Here is a 23022-nt window from a genome sequence, read left to right as displayed (position 1 = left end):
CCCAGCAGTCCTCCAGTAAGCTTCTCTGAATTCCAAAGAAATCTAAATTTGACATAGGGGCATGACTATGCAAATAAATGTGCAACTTTTTTGAAAATCAACCCCTGTGTGGGTCATGGAAGGGCAGGACAAAAGGAAGATGTAATCTCCTGATTGAAGACAGAGGGGTTGGCTCATGCTTTGTGTGGTCCCCCAGCCTCCCTAAATATCAAGAGTGAAGTGAATGGAGGGGCCTGGGGTGAATAGAGGTTTGTTTGGAGAAAGTATGAATCAGTCCTTTGGATACCGACTTTCTATATATGACGGAGTGGGTGAGCAGGTTCAGTGTGGCTTTTTTAGGATAGTTCTTAGGCAGTCACTCTAAAGAGGGCAGTAAAGGCTATTTGTTATTGATTGCTTGTGATTTCACATTTTCTGCCCTTTTTTCCCAATGTGTCAGAGGTTGCTCTTCTTTTTTGTCTGGTTCTGCCATTCTAGCTGTAATCAGCCTAGTCTCCAAGCCTGTCATGTGGTGGTCCACGGAAGTAATGAATTGGCCCTTGTGAGGCAACGGGGCTGGAGCAATCCTACTGAGAAGCCAGCCCTGGCTCGGGTCTTCAAAAGTCTCTCTGAGAACAGCTTTCCATCACCTAGTGCTGGTGTGGTAGAAAGTATTACTGTGTGTTTACTCTTCCTGGGAAGGGCACTAGATTTTGGAAGTCTGTGCTTAGGGTGCCCCATAGTGAGGTACCAAGTCAAGCTTCTGCCTAGGTGTAATTGATATCAATTGAGCCATCTTTTAAAGGTCAACTTTTTAATAGTGGGCAGGAGTACTTACATGATTCACTTAGCAAAGTGGCAGTGTCATGATTCATTCTCCAATGGTTGCTCTTTGTCTCTTGTAGGATACCTAGGATACGCAAGTGGCTTCTCCCTGAGCTGCATGGTCTTTTTCCTAGTCTCGGTGAGTGTGTGCAAATTACACAATTACTTGTATCACTGGCGTTTGGGGCCATTTATATCCACACTTGCATGAATGATGCCTCATTTACAACAGTAGTAAGGGCTCTATGCAGTACAAAGGATTTATAATCGTGTTCAGAGCCACTGGAAGAATGCACCAGGGGAGCAATAATTTATTGGGCATGGTTAACAAAATTATGCAGCAAAAACAAAAAAAAACTGTAGCAGAATGTGACACATTTTGTTTTAGATATAGTTCACTGTTTTGTCATTGTTACAGTATTTGGACAGGGCCCGCACCTCATTAGTATCAGTTTAGCACCTAAATACAGCAAAGAAATGTGACCTGTCACTGCACAGTAACACGGATACCAGTGCGTGGTGACACATGTGGCAAACTTTATAGTATAATGATTTTTTAAATCATTTTTTGTTCTGCAAGCTATGTGGAAAATGATGGATTATGTGGCAAGTGCGGCAGAGTCATAAGTATGCAGAAAACAAAATTGCCTATTTTCACTGGCCGTGGTCTTAAGTGCATTTCTGGCTTAGGCAGTTTACTGAGGGTCACCAATTGCCCAGTTCCTGATATCACACACTTCACAGGAGCCTCACTCACTGTCATATCACTGGCCTCACACACTTCAATATTGTCTCACTCATTAACACGTCACTCACATCACATAGTTTAACAATGTCTCACTCATTGCCTCATCACTGGCCTCACGCATTTCAACAATGTCTCACTCACTGGCACATCCCTGGCCTCACACGATTAAGTGAAGTCTCTCAGAATCACACCTCTTTGGCCTCTCACACTTCACCGGAGTTTCACATACACCCATTACCACTCCTTTGCTTTGTGTCCTTTTAGTTGCCTCATCAAATGCAACAAGTAAAGCAGGACTAAAGGCAACAGAGGGAGAAAAGAGCAGATAAATGCAAGAAGGACAGAAACCGTGTGAAAAACATAAGTTAGAAGCAGACTAGAACAGCAATGGTCACCTGGGAAGGACTCTGCAAAAACATGCAGAAAACATGGATGCTGTCCTGCATGCATAACAGAGCAGGGGCTCAAATTGGAACCCAAGAATAAGAGAACCAGTGGAAGGAAATCAATAGTAAAAATGGAAGCAGACATGGGTAGCACAACAGAATGAAGGATACAGTCACAAAATTTAGAGAACTGACAGGGAGCAACAGAACCAACAGCTAGATGGAATAAATGTTTTTTGGTTACTTGCTCCCATATGAACAATAATCACATGTCTGTTCTCACTCTTTTCGTAGGTGATATACAAAAAGTTCCAGATCCCTTGTCCGCTGACAGAGAGAGACATAAATGGCACCGTGATTGGTAACCTCAGCCTGTCACATGACACTAGTGGTGTTTACCAGAACGGGCACACGTTGGTTGTTGAGTCAGTGGAAAGCGTATGTGCTCCCAGCATGTTTACGATCAACACACAGGTAAGTACTTCCTAGAAGAGTCTGTTAACCATGAATGCTTTGCAGAAAGCAATGGAAAAATGGGAGCGAGTTTGGGGAAAGTAGTGAATTGGACAAAAGATTATCCACATTGCAACAGGTTGTGTTAACAGTTCTTTACAAGGTCCATCAACAGAGCACATAAGATTACATGCCCCAGTCCCCATGGATTATTAAAGTCCAGGCTCCTGCTGCAAAATTAATTTACAGGGTCCCCTCCCTGTTTATTAATGGTGGGGCTGTTATATGCAGATGCAATTCTTCCTACTGCCAGGCTTAGAAGGAAAGGACACCAAGTGGGCCCCCCTACACAAAGTGTTTAACCTACAGAAGCATTTGGCAGGGTTGCATCGCCGAACATCAGACCTGTAAAGGGACCTTGGATTATTTCACTTGCATAATGCACTAAGGCCCATATTTACCCTTTTTGACACAAAACTGCTCTAACGCAGTTTTGCGGCAAAAGGTCTAGTGCCGGCTCACATCATTTAACAACACCAGCCGGGTGCCGTATTTTATTGAATGGGACAAGCCGGCACTAACTTGGGCTACCGTCTTAGAAGAAGACTCTAGCCGGGTGGGGGTGGCAGTAGGGAAGGAGGGGGTTGTGCATCAGAAAATTATGGTAGCCTGGTTAAAGGCAAAGCAAAATGCCTCTAACAAGACTAGTGCCATTTCCTGGCGCACCACCATCAAAAGCATGATTCCTGTCTTTGGAAAGACATGAGTCATGCCCACCACCCAATGGCCAGCACAAGGGACAAGTGTCCCCTGGACATAGCCATTGCACCATGTGCCATGCAGGAGGCCCCAAGTCAGGGCTCCGGATGGAAAAAAAAATATATATATATATATATATATTACTTACCTGGACTTACCTGGGTTAGGGTCCCCATCCTCTGGTGTCCCTCTGGTGGGGCTGGGGGTCTTCCTGGGGTTTGTGGAGCACACCTGTGGACCCATTCCATGGTATTTAACCATGGAAATGGGTCCACAGTTCCCCTAACATGTGATCTGACCCAGGCGTTAAATAATGGTGCAAAGCAAGCTGTACACCATTATTTAGCCCCTCCTCCCACCCATGCATCATTTTAGTACAGGAGTATAAATATGGGTCTATGGGGATAGCACCATTTTTTAGATAGGAACACCTACTTTGCATCTCTTTGATGCAAGGTAGGTGCATGCATCCAAAAAATGGTGTCTAATGTAAAAATACAAATATGGGGTTAGGGTTGCGCCGAATTTGCGTAAAGAAAATGATGCAAATTCGACGCAACAGAAGTATAAATACGGTCCTTAATCCATAAAAGTTAAAGCCCAGCAGGACAGATGTAATGTATTTAAATCCCAAAGCAATTAATAATGACAATACTCTACTTATCCATGTGCACCTTTGGACTAGTGTGAAGAGTAAACTCTGTAACTGAGCAGATTCAGAGAAAAGTTATAAAGGCCATTATTTTTTCCTATCAGTGAGCGCCAAAATCCACCAGAATCAAAAATACATGGCTTTGTGAATATCACCTTGTGCAGCACTCTCAAAGTACTTTTATAGAGAAATACATGGTAATAGGTGTAATGTTGAAAAGTCTTTACATTCTCACATGTAAGCTACAGGAACCATGGGCCAGATGTATCAAGAATGCATTTTGCGAATCGGAAATAGCAATTTTCAAGAAATCGCTATTTCTGATTCACAAAATGCAATGTATCACATTTGCAATTCGGTAATAGCGATTTCTTTAAAACCGCAAATGCTATTACCAAATTGCAAATTGCAATACAGCCCCCATTTACATTTGCGAATGTTTTGCATGTCCCAAATTGCGAATTCCTAACTGGAATTCGCAATTTTGGGAAATGCAAAGTCCAGGGTGGTGGGGGCCTAAGGCCCCCTCTGCTGCACCCCAAAACATTTATTTACAACATGTAAGGTGCACACATGCCAAATGCATTTTTAAAATTTGCACATGGTTACCACCAAGTTCAACTTGGTGGTAATAGCGATTCCTTAATGCCCAATTCGCATTAAGGAATTGCTTCTTACATGTACTTTAGAAATCACAAATAAGGAATCCTTATTTGCGATTTCTTATTTAGAGAGTCGCAACTCTCTAAACAGGGTCGCAATTTTAAGGAATCGCTATTTTTTAGCGATTCCTTAAAATTGCATTCAGAATGCCTTTGATACATTCTCAAATGGCTTTTTGCATTCGCAAACGGGCATTCGCACCGTTTGCGAATGCAAAAAGCTTTGATACATCTGGCCCCATATGTTTGGTGAAACTGAAGCAATCAGAACGCTGCTACCAGATGGTAGGGGTCTCTGAAGCATAGGGGCTGGTGCCAATCGTCAGACCATAGCCTGTCCCTAGTGACTACAGAAGCAGCAGGTCTCCTGTGGTGGCTGCAGCTTTGTAACATTAAGGCCTTCTTATCTGCCAAAGCAGTTTCCGCGCCTGGCTTTTTCCCTCTTCCCTCTTAACGCACTAGGATTGCTGCATGCCCTGGTTTAGCTAGCCAGCCCAGGTTTTTGGATGCTGCCCGCCTGAAAGAACCAGTGACTACTATGTCCCCTTTTTGTCTCTTCTCCTTGCCCATTGCTCCCCTTCAAATAGCTCTTAGCTAAGTAGCAGTTTTACCTGTCATTAGGTATAGAAGCCCAGAGGATGGCGTAGTGATCTGAATATTCACAGCAGATAATTCTGATGATCTGAAGGTCGTTAAGTACCAATCCCTAGAAGGAAGATTCAACATAACATCCTTTTCAAGGTCAATAAATTGAGTACCATAAATTGGTTAATAATAACATTAGCTACTAACCAGATTTAGATAGGGCAGCATTGCAATCTGAAGTGTTATACAAAAACAAGTTGTTAGTAATTTATAGACCCTGAGTGGGTTCACAGGTGTAAAGCTGGTGTTTCGCCTGCAGCAAAAACTGCTGGTGGTTTCTAGTGCCAAAACAAGTAGAGAAATACAAAATAGAGTCAGAGTGTTTGAAGGCAAAGCGACCCTGCAAGTTGTATCCGAGCAAACTGCTCTCCTGCTGTATCGATCCCCTCTGCACACACTGCCTCATTTGAGAAAAATGTTCAGGACAGATACAGTGTAGGGTGGACGTGGACAGATCACTGATGTTCCGTCTGGGATAGCTGTGGGTACTCGAGCCTCATATGTTTGTGTCACTGCTTTACAGACGGCGTACACCATCCCCATCATGGCATTCGCTTTCGTCTGTCACCCTGAAGTGCTCCCCATATACACCGAGTTGAAGGAGTGAGTTTTTTAACGCCTCGATGATCTTTTTTTCCGTAATTTTAATTTGCAAACCAATACTTTGCTTTTGTTCTTATTGTTTTCTTCTCCAGCTTCCCTCTTTCAAGTTCCCATTTTACCTCTCACTCTTAATCTCTATTTTTCTCATTTCTGTTGCCATGTGTCTTTCTCTTTTTTCTTTCATTCTTCTTTCCACTCTTCATTCCGTTCATTCCATGTTTCTCTTTCTTTTATTTTGTTCTGTCACTGTTTTTGAATTACAAATCCTGAACTTAAATGTTTACCAATGATGTCTCCAGGGAAGGAGGCAGACAGAATGGGAAGGGGTAAGGAGTAACCTTCTCGCCAATTTATGAGCCAAGTTTCAGGCTGGCTGAGTGGCTCTCTCCACCTACTAAATAAGGTGTTGCCTGAGGCAGAAGAACAACTAATAGAGGGTGATTTACTTTGGCTTAGAAGTAATCCTTACAAAGAAGCCACATGGTGTAGGCCTCTATTTGGGCACACATTTTTGTCCAGATAATTCCTTTCAGGCCGAGATCGATACTTAACTGAACTGTAATTGTGCACCCAAGATTAGAGCGAAGATGTGATTGTACAAGAAGGTGAACTTGTACCCACTGTTTTTACCAGTACCTGAACCCCATAAAAGGTACTAAACAACAAAATCCTGTGCTTGTGAATGTACATGATGAATGAACCCCCCTTTTGCCATCAAGAAATGAGTCAGCAGAGTGGCACTAAGGAACGAATGAGAAAAAGTCCTCCTTTTGAACCAAAACATGAGCCCCCCATTAAAGAAGACCAATTACATAACACAGCCTATTTCATACTTTGGATGTGATGTCTCCAGAATAGGCCCATGTGAAATTCCAATTATGCTCATAAAATGTCCAAATTCACTTATGCGAAATTCTCAACATTTCGTATGCATTTTTGCTGGTGGGAGACTGGTTTGTGCAAGAGGCATTTCCTGCGTGAGCCAGTCACCTCCCAAAATCTCACTTGACTTTATGTAAATTATATTTTTGCTGCAAAATGTCACACAAGATACTGCAAACCACATTTAACACAATTTACATGTTCTTATGTAATTTTCATGACATTTCACAAACTTTCAAGGATAAATACAGGCTTTTGCATATCCCAACCTCTGACCTGCTAGAAGTGATTCCTTCACAGAGAGGCAGGGGGAGGATGGAACTAAAGGGAGCCCATTGACCACTCACTGTTTTCTGGGGCTTCTGTGGTGAAAGCTGGTTTCTGACATTATTAAATACCAGAGTGAATCTGTTGCTTGTCTCTAAAGTGGCATTTGAGAGAATAATTTTGTTGGCTCGATGCACTTTCTATTTGTAAACCTGATTAACTATAAGTCAATCTCTTTATTTTACAGACCCTCGAAGCGCAAGATGCAGCACATCTCCAATATTTCTATCACTGTCATGTACGTAATGTACTTCATGGCAGCCCTTTTTGGATATCTCACCTTCTATGGTACGTTCCCCTGGATCTGTGTTATGAAAGTGGGGCGGGTTTAACTACTGATTTTTTTTAATGACAATTATCTGTCGAAACGAGTTGCTAGTATGTCCTTTCATGATAAGAAGAACAAGAGAAATCCCTACAGTAATGCTTATCACTGGTTACGAACCACTGACATAAAAAGAGGATGAAAACATACATATAAACACAAGATGAAGACATACACAAAGCTACGTAATACTTAAGTTAAAACACAAAAAGCCGTGATAAAGCTTTTCATGGCAGAAACATTTACCTATTTGCAGTGTTTAATTTGTGCTTGTGGTTTCCAGTGCAGGCACCGGCACTTATTTTTGAGGGCCGGCACTTATGTTTTCTGCCTCAAGCATTTACTGCGAGCAAAAGACACAAAAGGGTAAGATGGAGAAAGAGCAAAACGAAAAAGCGCCACAATGGGAGAAATCAGAAAGCTGCAAGAGTGAGCTGAAGGGGCAGAAAATGGCTGTAAATGGATTGAAGAGGCCCGAGATGGCTTCAGGATTACTCTGCCTCAGTATTCCATGCTCGCACATTTAATTGCAGCAGCCAAATGTTTAAAAGGAGGGCTTTGGGCACCAGCACGTTTTTATGTACAAATTAAGCACTGCCTATTTCCTGGTGCTCGTGCTTGCAACAGTGGCTTAAACAAATAATTTTCCTATGCATCAAGCTTCAGTGCAGCCACTTACTGTGAAGAAAAGTATTCTCAACTCATGACACTGACCTGTAGTGTGGACAGTTTTGACAGTACATCAGTCACTGAAAGAAAGAGAAGAAACAGGTATAATAAACCTGCATTTTTATGGAATATCTGTCTAATGTATACCTCATGATATGTCACTGGGGCCACCAGGGATCAACCAACATCTAGTCATCATGATGAGTGAGTCGGTTTGAGCACACAAACACATACAGTGTGCTCCTGTGGTGTGCCCTCTCACATTAGCAGCCATTACATCACCTTGGCCATCTCCTTGGTGTTCAGTGACTTTGACATGGCTCTAATGCCTCAATGTCTAAGGCTAGATTTAGCACAGTAAGATTGCCATATTAGAGTCATGGCAGTTCAATGGCAAGGCATACCGCAATCACGGCGTGACTAAGTCATGGTCATGGACATATATTAGTAGGCCAAATGTTGACATAAATCCATCACCATTAACCTAATTGACTCTTAAGCAGATCCAAACTGTTTGAGATATGTATACGTTCTGTTGCTGGTGGAAGTTAACTAGAGTCATGGTTTATGAATGATAACACGTTGTGTTAAGATGTAATCCAGTCTAAATTCCCCTCTTGATTACTAAATGTTGGGTAAGAATCTGTACACAATGTATTGTATAGTCTTGCCTAGATTTTGTTACATGCACTGACTGAATTGAATTAGCTTAATTTAGGATGACCAGTCAGCCAACCACCAGACATGGCTGTCCATCACAAGGTGGGTGCAGCTGGGGCTTACTAAACTGGTCTTTGCTCTGGGCATTGCCCTTGTGGTTGCGGCCTCAAAACTCGAGATTATTTACAGGAGACATTTTTTTATGAGGCGATTGGTGGTCGGGGCAGGAGGGGTTGCTTTTCTTACAAACGTCACCACTACAGTATGTGCACATACATTGTCCTATGGATGAAACTACAGTGTTTGTAGGCCTTTACTAACTCAATATGTATCTTTGGCGCAAGTTGTTTTGTGGAGTAAAAACATTTCATTGTTCATTCAGGCACGCATAGAGAGAAAGGAAGTGGGTGAAAGACTGAGTTAGAGAAAGGATTAAGATAGTACAAAGGAGTGGGGGCTTGTGTTGGGAAGATAAGGGCAATGATGTCCACCATAAATTGTTTATTGATACTGCTGCGCCGTACCATCAATTAAGATGAACATACTATACAAATTCGTGCTGGTTTTCAGTTGTTTCTAAGTACAATTCTTTCTTGGGTGTAATTGGAATGAGTTATTTGGTCTGCTATACATACTTTCTGGCTGACTCAACTTGTCAGTAGGCGCCTGAAACTGGGTATCTCGAGTCTTTCCCATTTATTTTTATAGGAGCCAATCTAAAGCCATGATCATAACACATTAATACATTTACACAATCACGTACTGTTCATTATTTGAAAAGCCGCAGCAAGCACATGTTTATGCACACATTTTTATTGACAAAATGTGTTCATTTTAATGGCTTTCTTGCAAGGACGTAGTAACCAAGTGTAACTTGTTTATTAAGCAAATGTATTTTTGTAATTGTTTAATGAAAACGTGCACCAGTGTGTCGCAGTCATCCCTCCTTGCAGCAAAATACCTTTAAATTCAAGTTTCCATGTTCACTTTATACTTGTGGTAACTTTTCTTGCTGGCTGGTGGATACCACTCCGAGATCTTGTGTTTCTTCCTGCCCCCCCTTAGCTAAATCACAGGAGTAGTTGCAGAATCATAGGAAGTCATCCCAATGACTCGAAGCTCGTAGGCTGTGGTAGTTTTTATGGGTTATTCACATTTTTACACCTCGAGAGTATCATTGTTTTTTGTTTATAAATCTTTTTAGTTCTGTGAATTAGCTGAAGGGTTTTAATGTCATCACTATATTTTATTAGTGTCAGGAATGTGTACATTCTTATGGTGTAGATTTGTATTTAGTGTGGTATCTGACTTATCCTCTCTATCAAACATTCCTTCTTGCTTGGCACGCGTCATGAGTTATCTCAGGGAAGGGGCATCTTAACGTTACCAGGTATGGCAATCATCTTCCTCTCTTCTGTCTTACTTTCTCTACAGATCAGGTGGAGACGGAGTTGCTGCACACTTACAGCAGAGTGGACCCATTTGATATCCTCATTTTGTGTGTCCGTGTAGCAGTGTTGACAGCGGTGACACTCACAGTGCCCATAGTACTCTTCCCAGTGAGTATCACGTTCAGGAGTGGTCAGTCAATACAGATGAATGAGATCGTCATCTAGGTCACCAAGTTCAAAGAAAAAAATTCTGATTTAAAAAAAAAAACCACTACCACTGTACTTGGGATTTGGTGGCAGAGGTCTCCGCTGCCTGGTGAACCCAGCTGCCTGGATTACCTTTGACATCTCGATGTGCTTGACAGTTTGCAGATATAGTATGGGATAAGCACAGAGCTGAGAAGCAAAATGCAAGGATTAAAAAATAATGTACAGTATGGAATCGCGAAGACAAAAGAATGTCCGGGAGCTGGATTGTTGTAGTGTATGGGACTGAAAGACTTAAATAGCAGAAAGTAAATTGGAGGAAGCAATATAAGACAAGTCGACACGTTTAGAAGAGTGAAATGAATGACAAAGCAAAGAAAAAAAGTAGGGGAGTAGATGCACTTATTGTAGGAACTGAAGAAAGACCACAATAGAAGTACAAATTCTGAAGGATATTAGTAAAGAAGAAAGAAGACTGGTAGGAAAGGGCAGAGAAGGGAAAAATACATTAAGTGTAGATAATTGCAGTGGTAATCAAATTAAAGAGAGGAGTGCAAATACACTAGCACAGTAAAAATGTGAAAAACTACATGTATTAATGTTGTGTGCATTTATATTTATATGTTGTACTGCACAAACTACTCCAAAATACCACAGAGCGCATTACAGTACTCTATGAGCTAACACAGAAGTAAGCAAGGCACATGATGCAGTAAAATACACAATGCAAAGTTAACAAAAGACCTAGACTAGTTTTAGAAACAAAAAAAATAGTTCTGGAGAAGAAGTTTCCAACTTTTTCCTAGGATGAAGCATTGAAGTCGAAAACTGCAAATCTAGGGAGAGGGAACTGCCAAATCCAGAACGAGATTACTAAATTATTTTGCAGAAAAGACGAAAGGGACTCTGTATGCTTTACAGGATTCAATTATGAGAAAAGAGAAAAAGTTTAAAAGTGTGGTACTGTGAGCAGCATATAAATAGAGTAATGATCCTGTTTACACCGCCTAATTAGACCAATGCTCCCAATAACAAAAATATATCAAGCAACAGATAGTCATTCATGCACCTCTTGGGTCTACACGCACTGTGTACTAGTATGTTCCAAACCTTGGTACCTGCAACACAACTTGGAACTCATTGCTGGTTTAGAGGCACAATCACTCCTTTTTATTTACCTAAATTACTAGCTATAAAGTGTGGTGACACTGCATTAGGGAAAGGAATAAAATAAAGAAGGAAAGAAAAAGTGATAGAAACATAAGAGTGTGATTAAGTAATCAGGTGACAGAGGAGGGGAAAAAGATAGTTTCAAGGGGGTGTAGTAAGGAAAAGGAAGAAAATAGTAAGGAATACTAATAGCAGGCAAAATCATTAAGAGAGAGACATAAGGATGTCTACGGGCGTATTAATCAAGAAGGAATAAACATTACCATCCTTGATGGAACATTGGTAGCTGGCCAGGCAATGAGAATGCTCACTTACCTACTGTTAATGACCTGCAAAGAAGCATTCTGTTCTGCCAGCTCATTCCCATCCCGGTGCACTCTGGGACTGCCCCGTAAACTCCAGCCTAGGGGGTAAGCCCGGGAGGAAATACAGAGTGCTACAGGACCAGAAGCTGCTTCTCACCTGAAGAATGTGTGAAAAAATGGTTCCACTCTTCTGCTCCTTTGGCCACTTCTTCTGACAGAGCCCATCCAGACAAAGCTCCATCCCATATCTTTCATATAATTACCTAAGGCACGTAAAAAATGAAAATATTGCCATGGATATTTCCTTTATGCTTGCCACAGTTCATCTAGAAAAGTATAGAAGAAGGAAAATGTGTGTTTTTTTTTTAAAACTACAGCTTCAATTGTTCTCTCTGACCTCTGCCTTCCCCCTGGTTGATGGCTCTGGCAGCAGGCACTGTGACATTAGAACTCAACTGCATTAGGTTATTACATTTGAACAGCTATGCCATTCCTTCATTTCAGGTGACCAGGGACATCACAAGTCACTTGTAATAAGGAAATTAGAGATAGGCTTTTATACAGGGGTTGCAGACTCCATTATAATATATAACAAATAATAGTAGAGTTAAAATTGTATAAACATTAGGCGAAATATAGAAGTGATTTCAGGAATGATAAGAGAGCAGCAGGAAATATTAAGAAGAGGGACTGGTAGTAAACAAGGACATAACAGCTGGAAGGAGTTCAGAATAATACGTTTAGAGAAAGGTATATGAGCGAGCAGAATGATAGTAAGAGGGAACAGTTGACTGACAAGAGTGTGAAAGAATATTACAAGAAGGGCATACATGAAAAGGATCAAAGAAAAAACCGGAGAAAGGGAAAGAATCTGAGAAAATAAATACGAGAATAACGAAGTAGAATAATAGCAAAAGTAAAGGACAGGGGATAGAAAAGCTGTGGAGGAAGCATAAAAAGAAGGGATTTCAGGGGAGAGGGAAGTAGTAGAAGGAATGATAATTATAAAGAGAATTGGAAGTAATAAAGGAGATATTCTAAAACAGTTGCTTAAAATAGTATTAATGTGGAAAGAAGTAAAAGTAGAGAGAGAAAAAGAGGACAAGGAAGATGGGAGACATAAAATAGGGAATGGAAAGGTGGAGAGTGATTGAATAACAATAGAAAGAGATGGACTAGATTGAGGCAGTGTAGATATAGCAGGAATGATAAAAGGAAGAGTAAAAGGGAGGGATAAATATGAAGCGGAGTTGAAAGGGAAAGAGTTGGGGAAGAACAAATTAGAAAGCAGGAAAGATTTTAAGGAGGGACAGTGACTAGCAAATTAACGGAAAATAAAAGCTGAGATGAAGAAATTGAAGGGGAGAGTCAAGGTAAATTAGGAGCGAAATAAATAAAAGTAAGGTGAGAGATAGTTAAGCAAAAGAGATTGAGAGGGAAAAACAAGTAGGGGAAAATAATGGAGAAAAAGAGGTGAAACACTGAACACTAGGAGGTGGTGGGTAATGAAATATTTAAGTGACTGCTGATGTCAAAGATATAAGCATGTTAATGTTGTCAAATTTCCACTGTGGCTTGGTTTCCCTGGTACTACTGTATAAGAACCAAAGTAGTCCTATAGGCCCTAATCAGCTCTGATCCCTTTGGTCTCATTCTTTAGGTGCGCCGGGCCATCCAACATATGCTGTTCCAGAACAAGCCATTCAACTGGCTGCGCCATGTCCTTATAGCCGTGGTCCTTCTCACTCTCATCAATTTGCTAGTCATCTTTGCACCCACCATCCTTGGAATCTTCGGCATCATCGGTAAGCCCTGCCTTGATCAGTCATGAAATATATACCAACGATTCCATGTGAAAGATTAATGTTTTTCAGCTATTGAGATAAGTCACAATCTCAAGCGGCAAACAGACATGAGTTAGAAGTTTTCTGGATGGAGTGTTTAGGAGGTAGAAGTCTTTGTCGAATTGAGTGGTGAACACCTCTTTCAACTGGAACTCTGCAGGTATCAATACTGTAGTCTGTGGTAACCGTGTAAGAGGTGGATTTTCTAGTGCGAGCAGAGGCTCATTGTTGGAGTTTTTGTTGGATATTTTTCGGACAATACACCTTTCCTAATAGCAGTTGTAATGAAAATGCTTAATGTTCCTATTCTATGCCTTTTCTGTCTCACTTCCATCCTTACCGTTTATGTTCTTAGTGTTTGGTCTCTGGGCCTGATTAACAGTTCAGTGGTTCATAGGATTGCCATACCCGCTGTGGAGGTCTGACCACCGTGCCCCTGGTGGTCCAAAGGGCAGATTACGATCCAGCTGGTCAAACTGCCGGGAGGCCACTGCCAGGATCAGGGATCCGGATTGGTTGGTGGCAGTGAAAGTCATGGACAGCAACGGCCGTGCACCTACCATGAAAAGGCAGGCGGAAAGGCAGAGTTGGGGACAGAGTGGCCCCTTCACTGACCATGAACACGTCATGGGCAGTGCAGGGACTCCCTGTCAGCACCCTTGGAATGCGCACTGTCAGCTGCAGCACTCTGCTCTCTACCAGGAAATGCTTCTGCCTCCTAATAGCACCTGTAAAATTGGAAAGTAGTTTTCAATACTTTTCCTGCATATTTGTCACCTTACCAATGTCTCTTGAAAAGGTGTATGCTGGAAAATAGACGTTTGTACAATATTGTGTGACAAAATATTGCTCTGCAAAACATTTCACTTGTATAGCGCACTACTCACCTGTTAGGGTCTCAAGGCGCTGTACGCATACCGCTATGGAACCCCTCCTGGCTTTTCCCTGTGAGGTGCTCACTCCTGTGCACCCCCTCTGCTATATCTTATTCAAAATATCGACTACCACATTGATGTAGTGCAGGAAAATTGCAGTAAAAATCTTGCCCCATAAAATAGTGTCCTAAGTAGTATAATCACTTAATTGGAATTCGTAGAAAATCTATACCCAATAAGATAATATTTTTGTGATAAGTATTTAAGACAAAGGGCCATATTTATCCTCTGTTTGCGCCGGAATTGCGTCGTTTTTTTGTACGCAATTCCGACGCAAAATTAACTCCATATTTATACTTTGGCGTTAGACACGTCTAGCGCCAAAGTCCATGGAGTTTGCGTAATTTTTTAGCGTGGACACCTACTTTGCGTTAATGATATGCAAGGTAGGCGTTCCCGTCTAAAAAATTGACTCCGAGGCATGTGCGCCGTATTTACACTCCCGGGCAAAATTCACGCCTGGGAGTGGGCGGGTCAAAAAAAATGACGTACGGCCGCTTTTGCGCCGTTTTTTAGCGCCTGGACAAGGCAGGCGTTAAGGGACCTGTGGGCTCGGAAGGAGCCCAGAGGTGCCCTCCCATGCCCCCAGGGACACCCCCTGTCACCCTTGCCCACCCCAGGAGGACACCCAAGGCTGGAGGGAACCATCCCAGGGACATTAAGGTAAGTTCCTGTAAGTACTTTTTTTTTTTTTTTTTTTGTGGCATAGGGGGGCCTGATTTGTGCCAGAAGTCCCCTGGGCATGGCCATTGGGCAAGGGGGCAGGACTCCTGTCTTTGCTAAGACAGGAGTCATTTCTATGGGGGTTGGGAGTCGAAAAAATGGCGCAAATCGGGTTGAGGCGAAAAATTTGCCTCAACCTGACTTGCCCCATTTTTTGGCGCCCAAGCTCCATATCCCCCTACGCCGGCGCTGCCTGGTGTACGTCGTTTTTTTCCACGCACACCAGGCAGCGCCGGCGGCTAACGCCGGCTACCGTCATTGATTAAATACGGTGCCCGCATGGTGCTTCAGAATGGCGTTAGCCGGCGCTAATTTTTTTGACGCAAAACTGCGTTAGCGCAGTTTTGCGTCAAAAAGTATAAATATGGGCCAAAGTGTGTATGACTGACAATCTTTATCATGTTGGTAGTCTGACATACAAACTACCACAATATTGTGATTATATAAGTAAATACAGCTTTACTATATTGAACTCCACTTCTGCATACTTTCAAGATATATGTGTATTCAAGCTATGTAAATGTGGAACTAAGAACAGTAAAGCCATGCTTGCTTTACATATGTACCCGCGCAATGTATTGGTAGTTAGTTACCTAGGTATGATATTCTGACAAGTTGATATTTAAAGCTCAGTATTGTGGTACAACACTTGAAAACCACCTCTCAAGAATACCATCAAGCAAGGTAGTTGAAGCAACAGAAGACAAGTACAGTAGTTTAAACAGAGTAGTATTGTATACTAAGGTACCAGAAGAAAGCTGAGTGCTAAAACCCAACAAGAGTTTCATGCAGCAGAGAGACCTAAAGTGAAGAGAAGCCTTAATCTGATGCAGGAACTAACAGAGAAACTCTGAGTTGATGGATCATGAGATACTAACTAGTATATTTAGTCCTGTGCATTGTTTAAAAATAACTGCATTAGCCCATTTGCTTAGGAGCCTGTCACCTGTGCTGCTGTGTCTGTTAAACGCAGGGTAGCTAAAGATTCAGCCTGCCTAGTCTTAATTCCACCTCATGCCTCTTTTGTCCACCACCCTACACCTTCTGTCTGTTTATCCCTCTCTTACAGATTCATTTTCTTCTCTGCTTTTTTCCATTTGCCATGTCTATCTAACTTTCTCTTCCTTCTCCCTTCCCCTCTTTGCTGTCATTCTTGCTCTTGGTCAAAGTCTGATAATGAAAAATAATTCTGGGACCCTAAAATTAATTGTGGTGTGTAATACCTTGGTCTATATAAAATGTGTTACAGCTCAGGCTCTCATTACAAGCTGCCTGTTAATTGTGGTATGTGTCGTAACTTCTGCTAGCGCACAAATTTCTGGTTTTTGTGGAAATGTCGGCAGATATAACCTGCCAATATTTATAAGGAGAGAAATGCCCAGAATTTAGCAGAGCATGCTAATTTGTTGCAGTCTGCACCACAATATGCATGTTAATCCCTAAAAACTCCTACTTGATGGTATTTAACACACCCAATAAATTCTGACTTGGCGGAGTGGGATTTTATCAGGTGCGATCAATATCACACACATTGCTTGGCCACTAGTAATAATGGCCTTAAACTGAGTGATGATGCATGAATGAAATGTGGTAAGAGTAGATTGCGGATATGTCATAGTTCGTTGGAGAGAAAGAGACCGCATTGTAGGAGAGGAGGTTAATCAGGAAGAGCCACTGCTCCTTAGGGGTATGTTTTTTCCTGCAACGTATCCTCTAACTTGGCTTAATAAATAAGTTACCTACACAAACTACGCTAACTACAGAGTTCACCCTTTCTCTGTGTGAATTCCGCACTAGCAATGAGATTTAAAGACTTACATGTTACTGGCAGATGCCGCATCGGCACCAACAGTTTTCACTGGTCCCGCCATTGAAGGAAGATTCAGTGGCATTTGGGGTCCGGATGCGAACATTAATTATTGTGTTAAGAACTGTGCATGGTTGGTAGTTCAAACCACGCTACAAATGAAAAACGAATTAGTAATAAATTAAATAACCGCTGAGTCTGGGGAACGATGTGAATAATATTTGCAAAGGCACAAAGCACCATAAATAATGAACAATAAGAAATACTAATTTACTTACTACTGAAAGAAAGAGCAAGAATCGTGCCAAAACGCTAAAATGAAGTCAGCAGGCTCAGGTGTGAATCAGTGACTTAACTACCAATCCCAGAATCCAGTATAAAAGCCATTAATGTGAAGATGGTGGCCTAACAGCAGACAAAACCACTTGAAAAAGACAGATTGTCGAAACGCGTTGTGGAGTCTGATGGAATTCTAAAATTGCATGAAGCTAAAGAAGTTGGATGACTAAGCCTCCGGGAGTGCAGTGCTCTTTTGTTGTTCGATATTTTAAGGGTTGTGGTCTTAACCCCCTATCTGCACCAGCAGCCAGAGTGCGTCATTGTTGAAGACCATTGGAGTTGCTAGTAAATTACAGTGGCAGCACCCAGCACCGACAGGATTGTTTTACATCATATGAGGAGTATGAAGTGGGCGAGGAGATCCTAATCTCCAGCGTGTGCACTTAGTATTTGAAGACTTGAAATAATGGATATTTTCACTTCAATCATGCCTGGCGCAACCTCAAACAGAGTTGAACAACCTCAGCAATAAACACTGGTGAGTGTTTGTTAGTGAAACTGTTGGTGCCGATGCGGCCCTGCCATTGAAGGAAGATTCAGTGGCATTTGGGGTCCGGATGCGAACATTAATTATTGTGTTAAGAACTGTGCATGGTTGGTAGTTTAAATCATGCTCTAAATGAAAAACGAATTAGTAATAAATTAAATAACCTCTGAGTCTGGGGATCGATGTGAATAATATTTGCAAAGGCATGAAGCACCATAAATAATGAACACTAAGAAATACTAATTTACTTACCACTGAATGAAAGAGCAAGAATCGTGCCAAAACGCTAAAATGAAGTCAGCAGGCTCAGGTGTGAATCAGTGACTTAACTACCAATCCCAGAATCCAGTATAAAAGCCCTTAATGTGAAGATAGTGGGCTAACAGCAGACAACACCACTTGAAAAAGACAGATTGTCGAAACGCGTCGTGGAGTCTGATGGAATTCTAAAATTGCACGTCATTAAAGAAGTTGGATGACTAAGCCTCCAGGAGTGCAGTGCTCTTTTGTTGTTCGCTATTTTAAGGGTTGTGGTCTTAACCCTTTATCTGCACCAGCAGCCAGGGTGCGTCACTGTTGAAGACCATTGGAGTTGCATATATATATATATATATATGTTCGGTGGCATGTGTAGCTGCAGATACACATGCTGTGCATTATCCTGCTATCTAGTGTTGGGCTCAGAGTGTTACAAGTTGTTTTTCTTCGAAGAAGTCTTTTCGAGTCACAAGACCGAGGGACTCCTCCCTTTCGGCTCCATTGCGCATGGGCGTCGACTCCATCTTAGGTTGTTTTATTTCCGCCATCGGGTTCGGACGTGTTCCTCTTCGCTCCGTATTTCGAATCGGGAAAGTTAGCTAAATATCGAAAATTCGACTGTATTGTTCGCGCTCGGTACCGGTTTAGTGTTAGCGTATAGAAGCGCTCCGGCGGCCCTTCAGGGCTTCCGCTCTTCAGCGGGGCCTGGTCGGCCCGACCGCATCCATCGACGAAACTAATGGACCGGACCCCCTTCCGCTTCTGTCCGAAGTGCCACTCGAAGTATCCTTATACAGACCAACACTTGGTCTGTAATCTGTGTTTATCACCAGAACACAGGGAGGATACTTGTGAGGCCTGTTGGGCGTTTCGATCAAAAAAGACCCTAAGTGATCGAATAGCGAGAAGACTTCAAATGGCGTCGACACCGAGAGAACAAGTCGATGTCGAAGAGGAGGAAAGAATTTCCATCCAGGGGACGGACTCTGACGAATCCGAAAGCGAACGACCCACGACGGCGCAGAAAACATTGAGTAAAACTGCCCCATCCAAAACTCACACAAAGATCGTAAAGGCCAAGGGGATGCCACCGCCAGCAGGCCATGGCTTAACCCATCGAAAAGAAGTTGACCAAACATCGGCACCAAAATAGGCCAAAGAATTGCCGAAGACATCCGACTCCGGTCGAGATTCAGGCACCGAACGATCTCGGCACCAAGAGTTCGACTCACCCAAGGTGAGAAAAGTAATGGCGGACCCGAAAAAGACTTTCTCAGAAGAATCGGTACCAAAAAAAGCGGCTTCTTACACAGAAGAGCAAGGACTTTCCAGCCAAATGCAAAAACACAGATTTGAGCAGGAAGTAAGTATGGGGGAACCAGACCATACACAAAGGAGGTTGCATATCCAGAAAGAGAGTCTGGAAAAATACGAACTCTTCCTCCAATCAAAACCAAAAGAAAGCTGGCATTTCAAGAGTCAGAAATGCAGCCAAAGGCGAAAGTGGCCAGAGATAAAACCCCACCACCGAGGTTTTTGCCACAACCTTCCCCACTACACTCACCACAGTGGTCCCCGGTAACAACACCTCCAATGCAGTCACCTACGCATACAGGGATGACACAGAATGATCCGAATGCATGGGACTTATATGATGCTCCAGTATCAGATAACAGCCCAGATTGTTACCCAACAAGGCTGTCACCTCCAGAGGACAGTACTGCATATACGCAGGTACTATCAAGGGCAGCTATGTTCCACAATGTAGCAATGCATTCAGAGCCAATAGAGGATGATTTCCTGTTCAACACCTTGGCATCCACCCACACTTCCTACCAGAGTCTGCCAATGCTCCCGGGCATGTTCAAGCACGCAAAACAGGTATTCCAGGAGCCAGTGAAAGGAAGGGCTATCATGCCTAGGGTGGAGAAAAAATACAAGCCTCCCCAACTGACCCTGTGTTTATAACACAGCAACTTACACCAGACTCGGTGGTTGTAGGAGCAGCAAGAAAGAGGGCAAACTCTCAATCATCAGGAGACGCTCCACTGCCTGACAAAGAGTAGGAAGTTTGATGCAGCGGGCAAACGAGTGGCAGCACAGGCAGCCAATCAATGGCGGATCGCAAACTTGCAAGCCCTACTGGCTCGTTACGACAGGGCACACTGGGACGAGATGCAACGTATTATACAGCACTTGCCCAAAGAACACCAGAAACGTGCCCAACAGGTTGTGGAAGAAGGACAAGCAATATCAAAAAAACAAATAAGGTCTGCATTAGACTCGGCAGACACAGCAACACGAACAGTCAACACTGTGGTAACCATTCGCAGGCATGCATGGTTACGAAGCTCAGGATTCAAGCCAGAAATCCAACAAGCTGTGTTAAACATGCCTTTTAACCAAGAACAATTGTTTGGGCCAGAGGTGGACACAGCAATTGAAAAATTAAAGAAGGACACGGACACGGCCAAAGCCATGGGCGCGCTCTACTCCCCACAAAGCACAGGCACATTTAGAAAGCCACAATTTAGAGGGGGGTTTCGTATGCAAACACCGGAGCCTTCCACCTCGCAAACCAGACCCACCTATCAGGGACAATACCAGAGAGGAGGGTTTCGAGGCTCATATAGGGGTGGACAATTCCCAAGAGAAAGGGGAAAATTCCAAACTCCTAAGACAAGTCAAACCAAAGAGTGACTTCAATGTCACAAAACCCCGACACTTAACACCAGTTGGGGGGAGACTTACTGCATACTACCGAAACTGGACACACATAACTACGGACGCATGGGTCCTAGCCATTATCCAACATGGTTATTGCATAGAATTCATAAATTTCCCGCCAGATGTGCCCCCAAGGGCACACAATATGTCCAAACAACACTTAGACCTGTTACAACTAAAAGTCCAAGCATTGTTACAAAAACAAGCAATAGAGTTAGTACCCAACTATCAGAAAGGAACAGGTGTCTACTCACTATATTTCCTAATTCCAAAGAAAGACAAAACGTTAAGACCCATATTAGACCTCAGAACGCTGAATCTCTTCATCAAGTCAGATCACTTCCACATGGTAACACTTCAAGACGTGGTTCCCTTACTAAAAAAAGAGGACTACATGTCAACGTTAGATCTCAAGGATGCATACTTTCACATACCCATACATCCTTCTCACAGAAAATACTTAAGGTTTGTAATACACGGCGTGCACTATCAATTCAAAGTGTTACCGATAACAACAGCCCCAAGGGTATTCACAAAATGCCTTGCAGTAGTAGCCGCTCACATAAGGAGACAGCACATGCAGGTATTCCCATACTTAAATGACTGGTTAATAAAAACCAGCACTCAACAACAGTGACTTCTTCACACGCAATACGTTATAGAAACTCTACACAAACTAGGATTTTCTATAAATTACGAAAAATCACATCTGCAGCCATCCCAAATACAACAATACTTGGGAGCAATACTCAACACACAAAAAGCGATTGCCATTCCAAGTCCACAAAGGGTACAAGCGTTCCAAAATATAACATTAAACATACTGCCAAACCAACACTACCAAGTAAGGTTTGTAATGAAACTTCTAGGCATGATGTCTTCATGCATAGCCATTGTCCCAAATGCGAGATTACACATGCGGCCCTTACAACAGTGCCTAGCAAAACAATGGACACAAGCACAGGGTCAACTCCAAGATCTAGTGTTGGTAGACCGCCAGACACACTTCTCGCTTCAATGGTGGAACCTTATAAATTTGAACGAAGGGCGGCCATTCAGGACCCAGTGCCTCAAGACGTGATCACAACAGATGCTTCCATGATGGGGTGGGGAGTACACCTCAACCAGCACAGCATACAGGGACAATGGGACAATCAACAAAAACAACTGCTCATAAATCATTTAGAACTGTTGGCAGTGTTTCTAGCATTGAAAGCATTTCAACCACTGATAGCCCACAAACACATTCTTGTCAAAACCGACAATATGACGACATTGTATTACCTCAACAAACAAGGAGGGACACACTCGTCACAACTGTGTCTCTTAGCACCGAAAATTTGGCATTGGGCAATTCACAATCACATTCGCCTAATAGCACAATACATCCCAGGCATTCAGAACCAGTTGGCCGACAATCTCAGTCGAGATCACCAACAAACACACGAATGGGAAATTCATCCCCAGATCCTACAAGATTACTTTCTACGGTGGGGAACACCAAAAATAGACCTATTCGCAACAAAAGAAAACGCAAAATGCCAAAACTTCACGTCCAGGTACCCACACCCTCAGTCCAAGGGCAATGCGTTATGGATCAGTTGGTCAGGGATATTTGCTTACGCTTTCCCCCCTCTCCCACTCATTCCTCATCTGGTAAACAAACTAAGTCAAAACAAACTCAAACTAATACTTATAGCACCAACCTGGGCTCGCCAACCGTGGTACACAACACTGCCAGATTTATCAGTAGTACCTCACATCAAATTACCAAACAGGCCAGATCTGTTAATGCAACACAAACAACAGATCAGACACCCGAATCCAGCATCGCTCAATCTAGCAATCTGGCTCCTGAAATCTTAGAATTTGGACATTTAGATCTTACACAAGAATGTATGGAGGTCATTAAACAAGCTAGAAAACCCACTACAAGACATTGTTACGCAAACAAATGGAAAAGATTTGTTAACTACTGCCACACTGATCAAATTCAACCAGTACATGCTTCCGCAAAGGACATTGTAGGCTACTTATTACACTTACAAAAGTCTAAGCCAGCATTCTCTTCAATTAAAATACATCTCACAGCAATATCTGCCCATCTGCAGATTACACATTCAACATCGCTTTTTAGAATCCCAGTCATCAAAGCATTTATGGAGGGACTAAAAAGAATCATACCCCCAAGAACACCACCAGTACCTTCGTGGAACCTTAATATTGTATTAGCACGACTCATGGGACCACCATT

At 42.5% G+C, this 23022-nt stretch overlaps 1 protein-coding gene across 1 annotated transcript in view; it reads left to right on the top strand.

Annotated features, from left to right (window-relative positions):
• The window catches only part of SLC38A3 (solute carrier family 38 member 3), a 269690-nt gene that overhangs the window by 226823 nt on the left and 19845 nt on the right, over positions 1-23022 (top strand). The window contains exons 9-14 of the mRNA XM_069206822.1: positions 885-943; positions 2233-2412; positions 5633-5712; positions 7109-7209; positions 10010-10134; positions 13309-13453. Coding sequence (XP_069062923.1) covers positions 885-943; positions 2233-2412; positions 5633-5712; positions 7109-7209; positions 10010-10134; positions 13309-13453 — 690 coding nt within the window. The remainder of the gene's footprint in view (positions 1-884; positions 944-2232; positions 2413-5632; positions 5713-7108; positions 7210-10009; positions 10135-13308; positions 13454-23022) is intronic.

Source organism: Pleurodeles waltl, chromosome 9 (assembly GCF_031143425.1).
Source record: "Pleurodeles waltl isolate 20211129_DDA chromosome 9, aPleWal1.hap1.20221129, whole genome shotgun sequence".
Taxonomy (NCBI): Eukaryota; Metazoa; Chordata; class Amphibia; order Caudata; family Salamandridae; genus Pleurodeles; species Pleurodeles waltl.
Note: the sequence above shows the minus strand (reverse complement) of the source record. Positions and strands in the feature narration are given on the sequence as shown.